Source organism: Gloeophyllum trabeum (genome assembly GCF_000344685.1).
Source record: "Gloeophyllum trabeum ATCC 11539 unplaced genomic scaffold GLOTRscaffold_00011, whole genome shotgun sequence".
In the NCBI taxonomy this organism is placed as follows: Eukaryota; Fungi; Basidiomycota; class Agaricomycetes; order Gloeophyllales; family Gloeophyllaceae; genus Gloeophyllum; species Gloeophyllum trabeum.
Genome location: NW_006920420.1, coordinates 1,254,306 through 1,272,588, shown reverse-complemented (window position 1 = coordinate 1,272,588; position 18,283 = coordinate 1,254,306). Strand labels below are relative to the sequence as shown.

Below are 18,283 nucleotides of genomic sequence, written 5' to 3'. Positions count from 1 at the left end.
AGCGCGAACGAGAAAACGAGAAACAGCTCCTCGAGCTGTTTCTCTCGTTTCTCTGGGGCGGACTTTCAATTGCCATGCGCTGTACTGATGTTCCAGGCTCTCGGTTGCTTATGTCTTGCCTAATACGATATGTTTTGGCTTGTTGTGACGCGCTGTTGGACGCGCACTAAGTTGTGTTCTGGCACCCTTGCAACTACTGAGCTAGGGCAGGGCCAGTATAGTGACCCTGCTGATACTGCCACATACCGTCCCAGTCCGCCATAGAATACAGCACGTGGGATGAGCACGAGCTATCTGACAGCTGTGGTGTCTAGCAGTGTCTAGCATGCGACGAGAAATCCGCCAGAAAATGCACGCTCAATAACTTCGGGTTTCTCCGTGTCGCCGCGTCGGCAGAAGGGGTGCCAGTGCGCCCGAGAAAATGAAAACGAGAAACGATATTGAGTTGGGCTACTGACCACCCCTAATGGTTCTGCCACCAGAACCTGATTTGATACCGCGTCATCAGAAACGCTGCGTTGGTATGTACTCGTCTCCTCGTATGTCGTATAATGTGCAATAAGTATACCTTGGATGGACAGGAAGACGGCTAGGGACAAGTAAATGTGCTACAGGAGTCAGTGGCTTTACAGATAGCCTGAGCTAGCCTGCGATATGAAAAAGGGATTGATCGCATACGGAGACTCCAGATACCCGGTCGGGGGGATCTCCTCCGAAGCAGTGCACTGGAGCATCAGTGTCAGCTCCGATTCGATGCAATCTTTGCGGAAGTACTTGGGGTCCTGGCAGATGGCCATCTTCGTCCCTTGAATCACTTCAGATCTTGACGTGCGCGTGAACGCAGCGCGACCAGGTCCTGCAACAGTCTAAACGTATTCTATCTACGTTCTGCTACAGTAGAAAGGATCGTGTGCTCAGAAGCAGGAACAGCGACGAAGTTGTCGATCCAGGCTTCGCGTTCGAATTACCTTGACGACCCCGGATGACCCCTGCATTGGTACATCGTATTCGACAAGAAGTTGCCCGCGCCGAACTTTGTTCATTTGAAGGCGGTTATGACTAGTTAAGTACGACCGTCAAAGAACAACAAAGCAGAGGCAGGTTCACCTTCCAGCCTTTGCAGTTAGATAGGCCATCAATATAGAAAATTCGTGTATTGTCGGGGTATTATATCGGAGTCTCGGAGATGGTGCCAAGGACGTCTGAAGATGGCTCGAAGGCTCAAATGGTATGATGGTTAGGTCTCGGGGACTTGAATTTAGCTCTCGGACATGGTCCGACTATGCGCGGTTTTTTGCAAAGTCCATCGATCTGCAAACGGCTGTCACTGTGTCAGACGATCTCCTGACTTCCCCCTCCAGCGATGGAGGATGTTATACTTAGTCCAGTTACCTCAGGTATGACGAAAGCCGGTCTTTCGCCTATTCTCTGTATATAGATCCTCGTTTTCTTTTCTCTGAACTTGACCGGACATGTCTACGAGCCCATTGAGAGGGAAGCTTGCACTCATAACCGGCTGCACGTACGTATAGTCTCCCCTTGTACAGGCACTACAGCTGAGCCCACGTCTGTCATGGTCTTATAAACTTGCGGTCACCCTAACCCTTCTTCGCATCCCGTTCCATTACCCCCGGCTTTGTGTCCGTTCATTCCGATCGCGTCGCATCACAATATACATGTACACCCTTGACTTGATAAACCGCCGATCCCACACTACCCTCCTCCTTCCATTCACCACCCTGACAATCATGACTGATACCTTGATCTCCCGAACCCACCAGCGGTGGCATCGGCCGCGCGACCGCGCTTGCGCTAGCCAAACAAGGCCTGAACATCGCTATCCACTACAACGCCAACTCCACATACGCCGCCTCGCTCCAAGGCGAGCTTGAACAGCTCGGGGTGCACTCGGCGGCGTTCCAGGCGGACATGGGTGACTACGACGAGGTGCGCAGGCTGCACCGCGAGGTGGTGGGGAGCATGGGCCACCCCGATGTGCTCTTCAACAACGCCGGAACGACGGGGAAGGTGATTGGACGGGAGGGCCAGATCGAAGATTTGGATATGGCTGTGTTTGAGAGCACTTGGAAGGTTAATGCTGGGAGTAGCTTCCTGGTAAGGATTAAACGAGGAGATACCCGGTGCCATTCCAAAGCTGTCGGATTAACAAAAACCAACTACTTTCTGGTAGCTGACCCAGCTATGCGTCCCGCACATGGTCCAGCAGAAGTTTGGCAGGATCATCTTTAACTCCAGGTGCGTGTCGCTAGCATCTTTCGTCCCAGGAATTCGCACCGAGCGAGCGAACGACCACTGACACGCTGGAATAGCGTTGCTGCTGGCACCGGAGGGGTCATCGGGCCCCACTACGCTTCGTCCAAATCCGCCCTGCACGGCATGATGCACTGGATCGCGCAGCGCTACGCCAAAGACGGGATCGTGAGCCTAGTATGACCACATATCCCAAAGGCCTTGGCACTGAGCGTAATCATAGACGTGCAACGCCATCGCGCCAGCTCTCATTGTTGGTACGTCTGCTCTCTTGCTGAACCGAATAGGCACTTGATATATGAACCACAGAAACGGGGATGATGGGCAACCCGAATCCCGAGAATATGGTGAGCCTTCTAGTCCCGAAAGAAAGCGCTTTTCTCTATAGATGTACTTACTCCTCTCCTATACTTGCTGTAGAAAATGATCCCAGTCGGCCGGTTCGGTAAACCGGAGGAGATATCGTCGATAGTGGAGATGCTCGTGGGCAACGCGTACATGACGAACAAGGTGCGCAATCGCTTCAATACTCCTTTCCCCAATTCTATGCGTGCCATGAAAGCCTATACAAGGACTTGGTACTGAAATGGGGTGTGCTGCCTAGATTATTGTTGCGGATGGAGGCTGGACAGCTGGGGCGTTCTGAGTAGGCCTCGGGGGCAGGTACTTGTGCTTCACAGCGTCGAAAGAATATCTGCTGCAACGGGACATGTCCGAGAGCGTAACGACGTCCGTTGTTTGCTCTCCGGTATCAGGCATCAGAGGTACACTCGGTGCGAACGCAAACGCCTGCCTCGTAATCATCACATCGCGCTCTGGCTGCCGTCCATCCTTCTACCCTCGGCCTTTCTTTGTGTTTCTTCCCTGTGTTCACGCTCCACGCTCCAACGTTCGGGGTGGGAGGAGCAGTACTCGGGGGTTTGACCTGCATCCCATCAGTGCTTCTCTCAGTTGCTCACTGTGATGGAGGATCATATCAAGAAGGTCATTCAGAAGCATTACCTCTGAGGTTAAGGCTTCAGTACTAGCGCCCCCTCGTAAGAACGCGCTCCTGTGACATTCCATCGACTAGGCTTCGGCCATTGGCAAACACGCGAATACACCGCACAGTCCGTTGCGCTCCTGTGCAGAGTCCATAATATATATCACAATAAGCAGTTACCCAGCGAGAAGCATCCATGAACCCTATGATTTCTGGCTAGGAGGGGGAGCAGACGCGGGAGAATCTCCAGCCAAACCCTCTTCGAGAATCTTCTCATCAATATCGAAGACGACCTCCCTGCTTGTTTGATCCGAGCCACCTGCGGCAGGCGGCAAAGGAGCCGTCGTGGCGCCCTCGCTGGACCGCCGACTCTCCTTATACATCCAAAAGCCGAATACAAGCGCGAATAGAGAGGCGAGGCCGAGCGCGGCGATGACAAGCCCCATGATCAGGCGGAAGATGAGCGTCCCGATGGTGAAAACGATGTACGTGGCGACCGTGACGGCCATAGAGATAATGTAGGCGGGCACGAGGACGACGTAGAGCCATGCGCCAAAAATGATGCGCTGCTTCCAGTACGGGGTGGTTGGGTCGCCTGCTGCGTAGTATATTTCTGGGACCGCGGTGGGATCGTCCGGCGAAGACGCCTCGAAGGTCAGCATCGGCACAGTCGCGAGAGCCTCATGCTCATCCTAGTACGCAAGCGTCAGCTGTAGACGCCTCAAAATGAGAACTAGCTGCGTACTATGGTGTATAGCGACCACCTCCCGGCGCTCTGCTGCAGTTCTACCGCCAGCACGACGTTGTCCTTCGACCGCTGGAGCCGCTCCCCGATTACCGCATACATCATCCTGCTGTCCGTCGTGGGCGTCAACCCGCCAATCTCGCACATCTGGAGGATCCACCGCTGGGGACCCCATATACGTGACTGGTGGAAGGTGAGAGACGCCTTCGAGTGCTCGACCAAAGGTATTTGCCGATCATTGACGAGGAGGCTTCCAGTCGAGTGTGTCCCTGCGACGGGTAGCTCAACGTCCCAGCGGACCGCGATGAACTCGTCTTCGTAGCGCCGCCACTGTTCTGCTGGTACCCAGTTTTCGGTCAAGAGCAGTACTCGCTCTTGCGGGAAGGTGTCGCTCTTGACGCCGTCGGAAATGAAAATGAGCGTGACGAAAGGGATTTGAATCGCAATCCCCCATAGTAAGGCGAGTTGAGCGATCCTCCAGATTCCGAATCGCACCATGGTGGGAAGAGGTAAGGACCGTAACTTTTGCTCCCTGCAGCGACCGTTGTTGTCTTTATCGACCCAGGAAAACGCTTAGTTGAAGCGGGAGCATTATAATTATATGCCACACAGCCGCAGACCGCGGTTGTATTGAGGGAAAAGCCAGACCTCTGGACTAGGCTTGATACTGCGCCTCCTAAATAAGACTTAGTAGACGAGCAACTGTCTTAAATGGACTCTGGACCTCAGATCTGTGCCGGTCTCAACTGCCGGCAGCACGTACTTGAGCTCGACCACATACAGATTCATTGTAGTGATAGGAAGTACAAGTGTATCGGTATGGTACGACACTGTTAGACGAAAGGAATGTAGACAGGTATTGCAAAGCAAGTAGTTCTGGATCTAAGCCCTCGACCCGGTCTAGGAGAAATTGACGTCTATACCCCACAGCTTGGATGAAACACCTTTACGCCTGCTTGTCCTTCCCGTACTTTCCGTTGCGTTGAAGCGCCATTGCATAGTCATTCACAACTTCGGAGTTGTTCGGAATGCATGCCGAATGGTCAGCAGAGACAGTGTACCCCCTCTGGCAACGTAGAACAACACAGCTTCCCCGAGTACAAGAGACATCCTGAACGCCCGGCAGCGAAGAACAGTCCTCTCCGCGAGGACTGTATTTCGTCAAGGGTGTCACACATCCTCCACCTGCCGGCTCCATGTCAGTCATTGGAGATACGGTGCGTAGACGGACATACAGCTCTCCAAGTCAGAGCGCGTATCAATGCATTCGTACGCCCACGGCGCTCCGCTGGGGACACCGCAAGCCGTCCAACCAAATTTGCATTTCGGGGAACGCGACCGCTTGGTTGGCTGAGAGCTCGGACAGAGAGACGATGCCTGGCAAACCCCGTTGCAGACTACGTTCCCGGGAGGGCAAATACATGTATTGCCCGCGTTGTTTTGGGAGAAGCCGTTGATGCATGTGAACGCGCAGACACTACTTGCAGTGCACTGTGCCACAGCTTCGTCAGGGTAAAGGCAGGTGCGCGAGCTCGCAGACGATTGGATCTATCGTCATGTTACTCAGTCTAGCGTACAATCTGAGGTGAAGATAAGCTTACCATGGTGATCAGGGCTGCACTGGTAGCGGCAGATCCCGCCACCGCACTTGCAGCAATGGCGACCACATTAGAGGCCATGAAGACGTCGAGATTGGATATACATAGGCAGTTTTCTGGGTGACGCGAGTGAACACTCTGGAGCGCGATACATATGCTACAAGCACTTACGAGAGATCTGCCCAACCGTAACTTTGGGAAGTCCAGGACTGACGGTCACCTTCAAAGAACCACTAACGTTGGCGCAAGTGTCCGTCGTCACTGCAGCGACCAAACCGGGGGAAGCTAGTAAAGCGATTATCAAGCTCGTGGACCACATGCTGGGTTGGCAAGACGTCTCCAAAGGGGCGAGGGCTAGGGGTAACCATCTCTCAACGACTGTTCATTATATCCCGTCCCCATATTTTCGGATGTCCAGTTAACCAGGGCCAGGAACGGCTGCACCGTTAGACGGTTTGACAGCTGTCCAAGATATAGATCGACAAAATAGAATGAAACTTTAGCGGGACGGTTCACGATTCAGTGGCAGTGCAGGCAATCCAGACCCTCTCAGGGACGTCTTGCATGCATCCTCTGGATTTGTTCTGAAGACACCGCGACCTTACACTTAGAATCTTGAGACACGGACAGAAGAGAGTATAATATCAGGGCCAAATGAGTGACGACAGTGGAAACCTACATAACGAACACGGTCCGAACAGCAAAAAACAACCGAAGGCCATAGCAAGACACCGCGTTGACCCCTGATGAACATGCAATGAAAACCGGCTGAAGAACACACCACGCATCCACCGACCTTCTCTCATCTCGCATTCCACCTCGAGTAGTGCCATTTCTGTCGGCCCGACTCTCGCGGTCGCTAGCGCCTGCGCTGGAAAATGCCCATCGAATACTCGCTGTGCCAATTGCAACCCCCCACATGGTAGCTGTGCCATCCAAGTGCAGAGCGAGTTGTACACTCATCTGCGTCTGCGTCTGCCCCAAAACCCTTCCACACCACGCTCTTTAACCGTATCTGCGAGGTCGCCATCCCGTTCGGAAGGCGACAGCAAATTGTCGCAGTTCTCGGGGATAGGCCCGGAAGCTAATGGCTCTCCCGCTTGCTGCTCGAGCAGCTCGATGGAGAGTGAGCGCGGTCGGGGCTGCGACAACAGCCGTACGGTGGGTCTCCCGCGTATTCGAGGGGAGATGGTTCGTTGGACATCGAGGCTAGCTTGGCCCACCAGTGGACCAGCAAACGCTGGAGCTCCCTCCCGAGCAGCCACCTTCTGTCTCTTGACTGTACTTGCACGAATGGCTTTCAGCGTTGGTGCCTGAGAGTTCGTATCGTGCGCTCGTTTACGTTTTGCCATAGTGATTGTATTCGGAAGAGATTGGTGAATGGGAGACGAGTGATGGATGGTGACGTCGAAAGAGGCCGCGCGATGAAAGGCAGAGGCACTGGGAAGTGCGATGCAACATTGCTAACAGGATCACCTATATAAATGCAAGGCTGTGTGCCACCCATAAGCCAGTCAGCTGTACAGCGAAGCATGGTTTGCACGAAGTAATCCTTTGTCTTCTGGAACATGGCTATAAGAACAACAAGACGATGGAGGACAGGCAAGGACGCAAATGATGGCATGGCCTGAGTGCTTTTGTGCAACCCACCTGCCCAGTGCGTCTAATTGTCACGACCTGCTTGTCGAGGGGGAAGTAAAGATGAGAGTGGTCGCTGCCTGGGGAAACGGCCCATCCCTTCATGGAAGATGGGAATCCTTTCTTGAAGTACGGCGAGAACGAGAATTATATGGGATACACCTACTTATGGATAGAATACAAGCATAGCACTCTTGCCCCTGAGTACAGGGCCAGTCAGGGAGCTGCGAACGACAAGACTCGTACCATTAACACCGGAAATGACCCGTGCCTATGGATACCGTTGCTGCTCCGGCACCATCTGAGGCAGTCGTGGTTGCACACACAATGGCTCACAATGATGACTGAACCCGGTCAGTCAAACAGGGACATCGGCACGAACGACAACACGTACCCGAATGTGCGCCTCAGTACCTCGTCGAACACCATATCCTTTGCCTCACGCATCAGCCTCTCCTCATGCCTAACAACGCGCAACTCTTCGATCAGCGCCTCATGCTGTTCCAGCGCATACCCATGCTTTGCTTTCATCACCAGATACTTCACCATACTCGGCGACCGCCCCATTATCAGCCCCGTCTGCGGATCCATCGCCTGCATCAAATGAGGAGGAACACCATCTTCCTGTTCGCTATCGGCGTCGCTCGGGCTAGCTGAGCGGCGGCCGAGATTAAAATAGTCGCCACCCTCGCCTCCCGACAGGGCACCGTCTTCGTACGGCATGTCTGAAGGAGTTTGAGCCTCAACTTTGAAGGTCGTGAACCCGTGAGTGGTTGGTGTCTCCACTTCAGGCTCTTCGCGCTTCCGTTTGCGATTGCCACCCCGCCCCGGGAGCGGGGGCGAGATGTTGTGCTGGAGGCGCATATGCTTCACGAGAGCATCGGAGCGGGTGAAGGATTTGTCGCACTCTATCGAAAGGATAGTAATCAGAATCAGTTTGCCAACTTGCAAACACAGACTCCGACACCGACCTGGTCGTGGACATGTGAATGGCTTTTCGCCGGTGTGCGATCGAATGTGTGAGATGAGCGCAAATCTCGATGTCTGAGCCAGACCTCTCCTGGAGCAAGTCGCCCATTCGCAAGTGTAGTTGGACTTGTGGACCCCAATGTGATCTATGCTGCATATACTCAGTAAATGCGCTCGGCGATCCCGTCCAAAGGCCGGACCGCACGCACCATTATGAATATGCTCTATGAGCGTTGGCAAATGAGTGAACACCTTCCCGCAGTCCTCCCATTGGCATGCCACTGTGTCCGTGTCCTTGCTATTCGATTGAGGATTGACAGAGGCAGGGGAGCCAGGTCGAGATGGAGTTACAGTTACAACGCCTGCCTCATAATCAGCGAAGGCGGTGAGGTCCTCGTCAGCAGATGAGTCGCTGAACGAAGGTGAAAGGGGACCAGGCGACGGCGACGGGCTGCGGATGCTACGGGTCATCGCTGCAACAGTGCCGAGCTCGTCGTCGAGGCCGTTCTTGACGCAGTTTGTGGACAAGTTGTGGGCGCCTGTTTACGCGTATTTTGTGTCGCCTGCATTGTGGCAAAGGCTGGTGGTGACTACAAGCCGCTCAACTTCAACGTTTCAACGGTGCTCCTTGCTCTTCCCTTGTTCTTGCCCTATATACCGCCTGTGCCTGCTTGTATTCTACCATGAATACACCCTACAATAACTTCGTCCAACACCACGTTCAATTGCCTGGTACGCCAGCAACCCCCACTCCAAATGGACGACCCAGAGGGACTGGCGCGAAACGTGGTAGAAAACCAAAAGCAGCGGGAACGGCATTAAGGACAAGTTCACCGCGACCTCCTTCCCAGACGCCTGGACCCGTTACGAGCCAGATTACAACATTGCAATGGCCCCAGTCGACTGCAGGGCCCAGCGGCAGCACTGCTGGACCAAGCCAGCCCAGTGCAAACCCAGCGTCAAAGGTTGAGGAGAGCCAAGCGGGTCAGAATGCAGCAAGTAGTCAGGTTGCGACCGCTCCCGTACTATTACCAGAAGGTGCGACTTTGAGTGTTCCGGCAGCTGGCACAGCGCGTGGAACGCCTGCTGGGGAGGATGAAGGGGAGGGAGAGGACGAGATGCTACCCGCTATGGCGGATGATGACTACTCCGCGCAACTATCATGGCAGAGCCAGTCGAAGGACAACTTAAAGTGCGTGGCATAATTTCTCTGCATACGCTTAACGGCACCACTGACGGCCTTTCAAACCAGAGTTCTCATGGACAACTTCACGCCGGAGCAGTACGACCGGTTCGAGGCTTACCGCCGCCATGCGCTGCCCAAGCAAGCAGTCAGAAAGGTGCTTACCATACTCCCCGCGCATCGTCTGCATTCCCCGGCTGACCGGTTGCGTCCTCCACGCAGGTTGTCCAGCAAGCGCTCGGACAGCAGGTCTCGCAGCCGATCGCGCAGATAATCGCCGGTTTCTCGAAAGTCTTCGTCGGCGAAATCATAGAGAAAGGTAATGACGTCTTCCCGCAATCCATGACAGCTGTCCCCCGCTTACGCGCTTCGCATCATCCCAGCCCGAGCGGTCCAATCGCGTCGAGGGGAATCGGGACCATTATCCCCGGACCACCTGCGGGAAGCATACCGGATATACCAGCAGGAGACAGGCAGGGTTGGCGCAGCTCGGCCATTGCGCGCGAAGCGTCTCTTTGTACGTTAGACCTGTCTATCGCGTCCTCGATGAGTCCTACCTTAGTCGTACTGTATTGCCGATGGACGGTATGTTAGCACTTGTCAGATCCAAGGGTGGCTCTCTAACGCCGATACCCAGCCCTGTAATATCATTGCCTTACTTGTATCATAAAGGATTATCTGGAAGCGCGAATGCGGGTGCGATTTGACCTCTCCGATCTCCAGCCACAGACGTGCGACTTTGATGATCCGTCAGCAGCCGTCAACATAGCTTGTCTTGCCTGGGCGCTACGGCGTGTCGACAGTCTCCGCGGAAGTCCGTGAAGTTGATGTCTATCCCTCGTCTACCTGAGTCTGCACTTATTATCTGCATTTCTTGCTTTGCTACCAAGAATGTAGATGCACACAGATACCGGTACACGTGCAGCAGTCATTTCCCTGAGAGGCCCCAGATCACTGGCTACTTGCGGCGGTACCCCTGTAGCAAGGGAAGCGTCTACATAACGGATACACGTCTTGACAGTCTTGCTCTGAAATCGGGCGAATAGATTCCGACGCTGTCTTGTTCCACAACGGATTCGCTCTAAAGTAACGGAGCCACCAGAGTTTGTATAGCGAAGGATATGAAGCTGTAAGTCGGTATACCAGGCGCGGCTCGGAATTAGGTGATTTGGATATCGGGATCTTAGCTATAGATAGGCTTCTTTCGGATCGCTCGCTCAGCAGTTTCTACTCATAAATGCCTTGGGTCAGCGGTCATTGGTCACAGCCCACAATGAAAAGGCCGCGGATCATCCTCCCTCCAGTCTCTGTCCATCTCTCTTCTGTACCCCACTGACCGTCCAAGTGGTTCCTGCTATGCAGCTCCTGAACTGGTGGCCGTGGCCAAAGTCTGCGCTCTTTATCGTACTCTTGGTGGTGTATCTCGGCATTGTACAGGCCCTGAGGTGGAGACGTTACCATGAAGTCCACAAGAAATATGGACCAAGAATCTCGTCGCTCACACCGGCGGAAGCGCAGCAGATCATTCATTTATCGTCCCAATGGGATATGCCTGCGCTTGTGACGATCGCACTCTCATTTGCGCTGTTCAAAACTTATGCTATCGTGAGTCGCTCTGCACTATGAGCCCCTTTAAGGTGCACCCAAGCTGACGTTGTGATACAGCCTACCATCTCCGGCCTCCTCTCCAAAACACGGCAGCTGGGCGCCAGAGAGAACGTCTCTAGGCGTTACGCAGACGTACGCCCTCTTTTACGACCCCCCCTGACGACTAACCCTTAATACCAATATCGGGAGTAGACCGAGATCCTCATAAGTGAGCGTCATTAGTCCCTCGAGCGGCAGCGGGCAACCCTATCTGACAATCTTCTCCCAAGCCACCTGGGTGACATGTCCGATATCGGGCAAGTTTGATTTCGATCCGCGGGCTGCGTCAGGCTCCAAGCGTGGCGAAGAGGAAGAGTTTGATCCTCGGTGTGCCATCGCGATAGCCAGGACCAACTGGCTACATGGCAAATATGACATAGTATGTTTGAATTTATCACGTCACGGCCAACCACCAACCATAACCTAAACTGACCGCGTCGAAACATAACGCAGAGCAACGATGACTATCTATATACTCTGTCACTTTTTATCCTGGAACCAATTGTAAGCGCAGTTGAGACTAGTACTTTTTAGCTGACTTCTTATGACTTTTTGAACATTGCATAGAAATGGATGAAGCGGTACGGATGGCGGGAGCTCTCCGAGCTGGAGAAGCAAGTACGCTCTGTTCGTTCTATCGTGTTGGTCTCCCGGAATAACCTCTAGCCAGGCATACTTTGTGTTTTGGATCGAAGTCGGCAGGCGGATGAACATAACCGACATCCCACAAACGCTCGGAGATCTAGAACGGTGGAGTGCGGTGCGCCGTTTGTCAGATGGTCTGGCAAGAACGTTGCTAATGGCCGAGACAGAATTACGAGGAAGGCTACATGATACCCGCTCAGACAAATCATCACGTTGCTCAGTTGACGGTAGACGAATTCCTCTGGTTTGCGCCCGAGAAGTTTGGTATCAAAGATTTCCTCCAACGCATCGTGATTTGCATGCTCGAAGACCGCGTGCGTATAGCTATGATGTTGGTCATTTCTTAAGTCTCTTCTCTTTCGAGGATGATGCTGAAGCAGTCCATGCATCTTTAGGTATAAGGAGCAACCCTGGTCTCTCCACGCCATCGCAAGGGGTCTTACAGGAGGCTTTGCTTTTTTCCAGCGCTATTGCCTGCTACCACGTCGATCTCCTTCACTGTTTGTTAAGGACGACACTCCTAAGCATTCGCCTGACTCTGCTCCACGGATGCATCCGACGAGGTGGGGACATTCCGTGGGTACCGTGTGGGTGTCACACTCATGTTTCTGTCGACAGGTACGCGCGAAGACCGTGGTATAAGCCTAAGCCAACGAGCTTGGGTACATTTATCGAACGATTCACTGTCGCAGTCGGTCTAGTGGATGCCGAGAATGTAGCATCGCCGAGAAATAAGTGCGAAGGTTTCCGACTTGAAGAAATCGTGCGTACATTTGTTGCGGTCCAGTCCTCTCACTTAACAGTCACTATCAATAGGGCCCCGAAAGCTTTGAGAAGTGTGCGTGACTTACGCCTTCTTCGTTTCTCTTTCAGTCCACTGAAGGACCCGTATATCAGCGGGCCATGAGGAGACTATGCGGATAGCTGGAGAATTACAGGGGTGTCCCGTGAGAGGGCCTTGGTCTCTTAATCCGCACAAGCTGCATCGTCAATAGCTGCCATGTTACCATTGGGCTGCGAGGGTGCTGCGCCTCGCATGATCCACATATCTAATCATCTCGTTCACATCAGCGCCTACTACTCATGGGTATCCTACATGTTGGTAACGTATCTCCCTGTGACCCAAGGATATTTGTAGAATATTTGTATCACTGGTCAAGTCAAGGCACAATGTCTATGGTACTGAGTAGAGAAGATCAATGAGGTCAAAGCAATCGCCCTCGCTCATGGTCTGTTAACGGGAAACGGAGTGAAGTATCTCTGGCTGATTGGAACTCATATTATCTTTATACGCCATGCAAGTCTGGGAGAACGTAGTGCTGGGGTTGGTCGCTTCCAAGCTAGGAATGCTACAGGGTTGACAACTACTCTCCTCGCTTACTCTTCTTAATCGAAGGTCCCGCTTCGTCTTCATCGGAATCAGACTGACGACGGAGTCATGCCCCAGAAAGTTCGAATATCTGACAGGAGTCTCACCTTCATCCGTTTGCTCCTCGGCTGAATCTGTGGGCTGCTTTCGTACGCCTGGGATCCCGGTTTCTATATGATGTATTAATATAGGAAAAGGGCGCGATCACGCTACGACTCACCTGTTTGGGGGATCTTCCTCTCTTACGCTTCTCTACAGCCTGGGCCGGTGGGACTGCAGCTGTATCATGTTTCTTACTCTTGGAGCCCTTCGGTCGGCCTCTGCCGCGCTTAACTGATTGGGATAGTGTCGTAGGCTCTTCTGATGCTGTGAAAGGTCTCTGTCCTTCCTCAAAGGGCCAGGTGAATGTCAAGACCATAGGTGGATTTTTTTTCAGCATCGCTGGGTCTGGCTGGCGACCACCAGGAGGTCCGACTGCCTGAGTGTGAGTGCCGTCCGGCTCGGATCTAACGGATCTTGGCGATGTAGAAGGGGTCATCTCTCTATGAGCAGACTCAAGCCAACCATTGGTGAGAGTACTCCTTGGAGTAACGAATCCGTCTGCAAGGTCCTGTTTCTATGATTCGTTGAATTCAATCGGATTGGGCTCACAACCAGCCTCCTCATCAATAGACAGGGATGGCTGTCTACTTGCTAAGACGGATGCGATCTCATCATAGTCAGCATAGTGAAAGATAAGTAATGATTCGTCGTATTTCCCTTGTGGAAGATGCCAAGGACAGTACCTGTATAAAGTGCATGAGGTCTTCGTCATAAGCAATAGCAAGCTCTACTCGTGGGTCCTAAGGGAAGTGAACTCTGGCATGCAAATATCCACTGATAGACTCTCACCTCCAGAATGTAGTCTAATACTAGACTGAGCAAGTTGAAGGGCTAACTGGTAGTGATAAGGGATACGGATAGCATGTCTGGACAGCACTGACCTCTGTTTCTTCTGGTACATTCTGGACGTTCAACGTGTCATAGCGGGCAGAAAGAGAGGTTGTCGAAGAAGACTGGGCAAGCACACCATTCTCCCGAAATTCCTTCTCTGTAGGTCCAAGGTCATCAGGACCTGCCGCTGCTATGATCCTGAGAGGCCACGGTCGTCTGTCCTTGACCCGGAATCCCCTAATAAAGACACACTGAATCATAGGCAAGATCTGAGTCACAAGACAGCTCGGGTAACTGGGAGTGTGGGCCTCGGTGCTGCATACTCCTCTCTGGACCCCAGTTACGAAGTACTCCGGGTTCTGTCCTCCAGCCACCCTCCAACGAAAACGACGCAGAGACAATTCCAGGAGCGAATGCGCCTATCCCTGCCCCGACCTTGACATGACCGCTTGAAAATGCCGTGACTGCCCAGTGCGTCGTCTTATCGTACCCAGTAACAAAGAAGACGTCGGTAAGGGTGATTTCGAAGCCGCATTGCTCATTTGCGAATCTTAGCGAGTCGCGGCAGTTATGGAGCATGTGCTCGCGGAAAGAACCCAATTTGAAGGTATCCGTCCTCTGGGCTCGGTTCAACAAAATGAGTGTTGCACCTTCCTCTTCAGAAAAGGAGAGCTTCAGGCCGCTTTCTGGCATGATTATCTGATTCCTACGAAAGTTGGAAAGCATTTTTTCTCATAAGGACAGTAACAAGGACTTACCCACTTATCTGCAAGTCCGCAGAGACCACTCAAACAGTCCTAGATGGATAGGTTCCAGATGGTAAGGGAGACCTACCAAGGAACAGTAACGGACCACTCGGGATAGCGAGCGGTCTGAAGTCCCCAGGAACACCGTGCGCTTCGTGCGACGGATCATCCGCAGGAAGCAGAGCATTGAGAAGACGGACGAAAACGTCCTGACGAAGGAATCCCACATCCCCAACAGCCACACCACAATTGGGGTCATTGACATCAGGCTCCCAGAGCGCATGCCCATGCCGGAGATTAGCAAGCTGCCTTGCATAGATATCCCAACAAGCTGAGGGAGGAGCCATATGTCCTGGATCCAAGAGTAGGGTAGGGGAGTAGGGGAGAGGGGAAGAGACTGAGGAGATCAAAGCTATTATAACTGAAAGCTATAACCTGTGAACAGCCGGTACTTGCTGTGCTTGTTAGTATAATTAGCTGCACCACCTCGACCGTCAGTGATTGAGTGATGGCCATTGACTGGAAAGCACCCGCTGCGGCTCTTCTCGCACGCAGCCCCGCTGAGAAGGACAGAAGTCCGCTAATTGCTGCAAGTACAAGTAACCTTAAAGATGCGGCAAAAGAAGTACTAGAATCATACCCACCGAACTGAGCTGTGGCATTATCATGTCTCTGAGTCCGGATGGAAAGTTGGTCTCCGAATCTGGAGCACACATTATTAATTCCATCCCGCACGTAGCGGTTGCCATTCGCTGATATTGCTGTTTCCCGATGTGCCTGCAATGGCGGTACGACAGGTTGGTCGTGAGCCAAGCAGCGCACTGGCAGGGGTGGAACGGTGCAAGAGCGGTGCAGTCCCGGCCAGAGCACCTAAGTAATTCCAAAAGGACCGAAGAAAGTCCACCATGGACCACCGCCGAGTCTGCCGAAGACGCCAGACCAACTCGGCCCGGCCCCGACTCCCCTCCCCCACAATGGATTAAGTACGTACCTATTGGGTCACACACCCATGGAATCCTTCTGCTCCTTCGATGGTGTCGTAAATAGTGCACACCCATAGTAATCGACGGTCCCTTCAAGCTTCCACTCACTCCAGCCTAAGCTGAGCCTGCCAGTGAACTGGACATGCCTGCAGATAAAGGTTTCACGGTATACTCTCCAGATGGCTCGGATTACGACGTCCCTGCGTCTGAGCAAGAGCGAGCTGCGTTCATACCAGCCCCGGAGGCTGCGTCACGGCGCCCCGCACCCAAGTCCCAGAGAGGGACCATTCGATGTCCTCGAGTGTTGAAGCCAGCAGTCTTGCTATGCAGGAGATTCATGGAGAACAACGCGGGGCTGCTGCTGATCGCATCTGCGCAGCTGTTCTTCGCCCTCATGAATGTGGCCGTTAAGATGTTGAATAGCCTGGACGAGCCTGTGCCTACGCTTGAGGTGAGTGGTGGAGACCAAACGTTGTCCATGTGTCATTGCTGAAGCGACTTAACAGCTTGTATTCGTCAGAATGGTACGTATTCGAAGTCACTTGTTACGCCGCAAACGTTGAACTTGGTATTCGTAGCTTATCACGTACATGTGTTGTATCACTTACATGTATGTCGCACTCTTTTTGGAGACTGAGGTTATGCTCATCTATCTTATCTCAAGGCTCGTAATGGGAGTGCCAGATCCATGGCTCGGACCCAAGGGCGTCCGATTACTTCTGGTAACTCGAGGCTTCTCTGGGTATGTGATATGCACCCCAGTGAGCCACCTGCGGAGGCTGACTCGTCTCTCAAGTTTCTTCGGCTTATTCGGAGTCTACTTCTCCCTCAACTATCTTTCTTTGTCTGACACGACCGTACTCACTTTCCTCGGCCCCTTGACCACCGCTGCCGCGGGAGCGCTGATACTAAAGGAGAAGTTCACCTTGAGAGAAGGCATCGCCGGGCGTAAGTGGATTACTGCTGTCTGTTATCATTCCTAATCCGCGGCATCGTGTACTTGCCAGTTTTCAGCTTGCTAGGCGTCGTTCTCATCGCGAGACCACGATTTCTATTCGGCAGTGCACCGCAGGCCCCTGACTATGGACATGTCCTCGAAGGGGGGCACGGTGACCCCTACGAGCGGGGGACGCCAACGGAACGCGTTATGGCGGTCGGGTGAGTTAACTCGTGCGTTAGCCTCCATCCACAGCTTATAAATGTCTTAGGCTCTCGCTACTCGGCGTCCTCGGAGGGACTGGCGCAGGTATTACTACTGCAAACTCAGGAGCGTGAATTGGACTGACGGGTTGCAGCGCTCTGCATACGTAAAATCGGGAGACGCGCGCATGCTGTGCACTCGCTCACGTCTTTCTCCATATACTGCGTCGTGGCCTCAGGTCTAGCGTAAGTCTCTCCTACCTTTCATCAATCTGACGAGATCTGAACCAGCTATGATAGGATGTTGTGGCAGCGCCCGCACCTCGTCTTCCCCACTCGCCCAGAGTGGATTCTGATGCTTCTCTTCATCGGAGTAGTTGGCTTCGTCGCTCAGGTACGCTACGTCCCGCCCCATCCCCCCAGTAGGATTGGCTGCTAATCCGACGGTATATTGTGTGACAGACGATGGTAACCCTGGGTTTACAGCGTGAAACTGTCTCGCGTGGATCGATGGGTAACTACGTCCAGGTACATCTGTCCTTCCCGTTATCCTGCGCTGAGTGCTGATGTGATTGCTAGATTATATTCGCTACCGCTTTCGAGCGCTTCTTCTTCCACACAACCCCGTCCGCGCTCTCGATCTTCGGTACACTGATCATCATGACCTCTGCCATCTACGTCGCAGTACGTCTCAACCTATACTTTGTTTTCTCCTTTTACTTCTCATTAATACGACGTGCAGCTGACCAAAGAGAATACGAATATCCCCGCGCACCGCGGTGTTGGCCTGAACAATGGCGAAGCCACTCTGGAAGAAGGTTTGTTACGCAGCGCGGATTATGATGAGCATGACGAGCATGAATTGAAGGAGCGGCACGAGGTGGGTGAGTACAAGGAGGGTAAGGCGGAGAGTTGATGGCTGGGATAGTCGTGATTTTTCAGTGCAAATGTTAAAAGTGGGACTTAGAGTCCCGTCCAGAACGACGTTCAGTTGCTTATACTGGGGTATTGGTGTTTCACTGCTAAAATAGACAAAACTCCTGTGAGTGCGTGCATAGATAGGTGTAGAATAGATGTTGTATTTCGTTTTGATACGCATGTGTAGCCCCTATTGGCAGTCTTAGACATTCATTTTCGGTTCTTGTACGTCGCTGTTGTAGCCACTGCGGGGCATGGGATGCAACATCCGTACGCTGTGGGGTCTTGTCGGGGAAGAACAATGGAAGGCCAAGGGTCGCCAAAGAATGCGGGGAGAGCTGCTGCGGTGCGCAGAATAGAAGTAGGGCCAGGACGGAAGCATACAGGAGCATCATGGGATAGATATATGGGGTAAACTCGAGACAGAGCATCTTGAAGTGAATTCGAAGCCGCTGCCACACAGACCGCAGGACCACGCAGGACTTCTTCCTTCAAGGGCACCTCGCTCGAGACGCA

The 18,283-nt window shown here is 53.0% G+C and overlaps 9 protein-coding genes across 9 annotated transcripts; 4 read left to right on the top strand and 5 right to left on the bottom strand.

Annotated features, from left to right (window-relative positions):
- The first annotated feature begins 1,441 nt into the window (after window positions 1-1,441).
- Window positions 1,442-3,166, top strand: GLOTRDRAFT_117291 (short-chain dehydrogenase/reductase). Its single transcript, XM_007870361.1, has 8 exons — window positions 1,442-1,522; window positions 1,782-2,115; window positions 2,192-2,256; window positions 2,331-2,439; window positions 2,495-2,528; window positions 2,581-2,618; window positions 2,692-2,781; window positions 2,876-3,166. Exons 1-8 carry the CDS (start codon window positions 1,473-1,475, stop codon window positions 2,915-2,917), a joined length of 762 nt encoding a protein of 253 aa, XP_007868552.1. The 5' UTR covers window positions 1,442-1,472; the 3' UTR covers window positions 2,918-3,166.
- A 70-nt stretch (window positions 3,167-3,236) lies between these two features.
- GLOTRDRAFT_140135 (uncharacterized protein) lies at window positions 3,237-4,618 on the bottom strand. The gene is made up of 2 exons (XM_007870360.1): window positions 3,999-4,618; window positions 3,237-3,945 (listed from the first exon to the last, which is right to left on the bottom strand). Exons 1-2 carry the CDS (start codon window positions 4,494-4,496, stop codon window positions 3,457-3,459), a joined length of 987 nt encoding a protein of 328 aa, XP_007868551.1. The 5' UTR covers window positions 4,497-4,618; the 3' UTR covers window positions 3,237-3,456.
- A 326-nt stretch (window positions 4,619-4,944) lies between these two features.
- On the bottom strand, window positions 4,945-5,519 carry GLOTRDRAFT_46015 (uncharacterized protein; the record flags this gene model as incomplete). Its single annotated transcript, XM_007870020.1, has 2 exons — window positions 4,945-5,183; window positions 5,234-5,519. Coding segments are annotated over 2 exons (525 nt in total), but the record flags the coding sequence as incomplete, so codon positions are not given.
- Window positions 5,520-7,353: 1,834 nt separating this feature from the next.
- GLOTRDRAFT_140134 (uncharacterized protein) lies at window positions 7,354-8,674 on the bottom strand (the record flags this gene model as incomplete). Its single annotated transcript, XM_007870359.1, has 4 exons — window positions 7,354-7,578; window positions 7,629-8,142; window positions 8,206-8,349; window positions 8,413-8,674. 4 exons carry the CDS (start codon window positions 8,672-8,674, stop codon window positions 7,506-7,508), a joined length of 993 nt encoding a protein of 330 aa, XP_007868550.1. The 3' UTR covers window positions 7,354-7,505.
- Window positions 8,675-9,462: 788 nt separating this feature from the next.
- GLOTRDRAFT_46035 (TAFII28-domain-containing protein) lies at window positions 9,463-9,912 on the top strand (the record flags this gene model as incomplete). The annotated part of the gene is made up of 3 exons (XM_007870026.1): window positions 9,463-9,543; window positions 9,609-9,705; window positions 9,770-9,912. The coding sequence occupies 3 exons, from the start codon at window positions 9,463-9,465 to the stop codon at window positions 9,910-9,912; spliced, it is 321 nt and encodes a 106-aa protein (XP_007868217.1).
- Window positions 9,913-10,742: 830 nt separating this feature from the next.
- On the top strand, window positions 10,743-12,673 carry GLOTRDRAFT_46084 (uncharacterized protein; the record flags this gene model as incomplete). The annotated part of the gene is made up of 11 exons (XM_007870029.1): window positions 10,743-10,991; window positions 11,052-11,126; window positions 11,187-11,202; window positions 11,264-11,412; window positions 11,601-11,651; window positions 11,704-11,793; window positions 11,846-12,009; window positions 12,056-12,241; window positions 12,297-12,441; window positions 12,495-12,516; window positions 12,576-12,673. 11 exons carry the CDS (start codon window positions 10,743-10,745, stop codon window positions 12,671-12,673), a joined length of 1,245 nt encoding a protein of 414 aa, XP_007868220.1.
- Window positions 12,674-13,042: 369 nt separating this feature from the next.
- Window positions 13,043-13,465, bottom strand: GLOTRDRAFT_131549 (uncharacterized protein; the record flags this gene model as incomplete). The annotated part of the gene is made up of 3 exons (XM_007870358.1): window positions 13,043-13,102; window positions 13,155-13,217; window positions 13,268-13,465. 3 exons carry the CDS (start codon window positions 13,463-13,465, stop codon window positions 13,043-13,045), a joined length of 321 nt encoding a protein of 106 aa, XP_007868549.1.
- A 962-nt stretch (window positions 13,466-14,427) lies between these two features.
- GLOTRDRAFT_21046 (uncharacterized protein) lies at window positions 14,428-15,046 on the bottom strand (the record flags this gene model as incomplete). Its single annotated transcript, XM_007869966.1, has 2 exons — window positions 14,428-14,711; window positions 14,833-15,046. Coding segments are annotated over 2 exons (498 nt in total), but the record flags the coding sequence as incomplete, so codon positions are not given.
- Window positions 15,047-16,037: 991 nt separating this feature from the next.
- On the top strand, window positions 16,038-18,001 carry GLOTRDRAFT_63970 (DUF6-domain-containing protein). Its single transcript, XM_007870357.1, has 12 exons — window positions 16,038-16,160; window positions 16,216-16,233; window positions 16,288-16,319; window positions 16,374-16,451; window positions 16,506-16,657; window positions 16,717-16,867; window positions 16,918-16,955; window positions 17,005-17,095; window positions 17,150-17,243; window positions 17,312-17,377; window positions 17,429-17,530; window positions 17,592-18,001. The coding sequence occupies exons 1-12, from the start codon at window positions 16,047-16,049 to the stop codon at window positions 17,763-17,765; spliced, it is 1,110 nt and encodes a 369-aa protein (XP_007868548.1). The 5' UTR covers window positions 16,038-16,046; the 3' UTR covers window positions 17,766-18,001.
- Window positions 18,002-18,283: the final 282 nt, after the last annotated feature.

What these genes read in the sequence shown, in the direction of transcription:
- GLOTRDRAFT_117291 (XM_007870361.1), top strand. Translation starts at nt 1,473, where the DNA reads ATGTCTACGAGCCCATTGAGAGGGAAGCTTGCACTCATAACCGGCTGC. An exon ending in ACCCGAATCCCGAGAATATG is followed by an intron (nt 2,619 to 2,691) that starts GTGAGCCTTCTA and finishes TACTTGCTGTAG; the next exon opens with AAAATGATCCCAGTCGGCCG. An exon ending in ACGCGTACATGACGAACAAG is followed by an intron (nt 2,782 to 2,875) that starts GTGCGCAATCGC and finishes TGTGCTGCCTAG; the next exon opens with ATTATTGTTGCGGATGGAGG.
- GLOTRDRAFT_140135 (XM_007870360.1), bottom strand. Translation starts at nt 4,496, where the DNA reads ATGGTGCGATTCGGAATCTGGAGGATCGCTCAACTCGCCTTACTATGG. An exon ending in GGTGGTCGCTATACACCATA is followed by an intron (nt 3,946 to 3,998) that starts GTACGCAGCTAG and finishes CTTGCGTACTAG; the next exon opens with GATGAGCATGAGGCTCTCGC.
- GLOTRDRAFT_63970 (XM_007870357.1), top strand. Translation starts at nt 16,047, where the DNA reads ATGGAGAACAACGCGGGGCTGCTGCTGATCGCATCTGCGCAGCTGTTC. An exon ending in CCTCGGAGGGACTGGCGCAG is followed by an intron (nt 16,956 to 17,004) that starts GTATTACTACTG and finishes GACGGGTTGCAG; the next exon opens with CGCTCTGCATACGTAAAATC. An exon ending in CGATGGGTAACTACGTCCAG is followed by an intron (nt 17,378 to 17,428) that starts GTACATCTGTCC and finishes TGTGATTGCTAG; the next exon opens with ATTATATTCGCTACCGCTTT.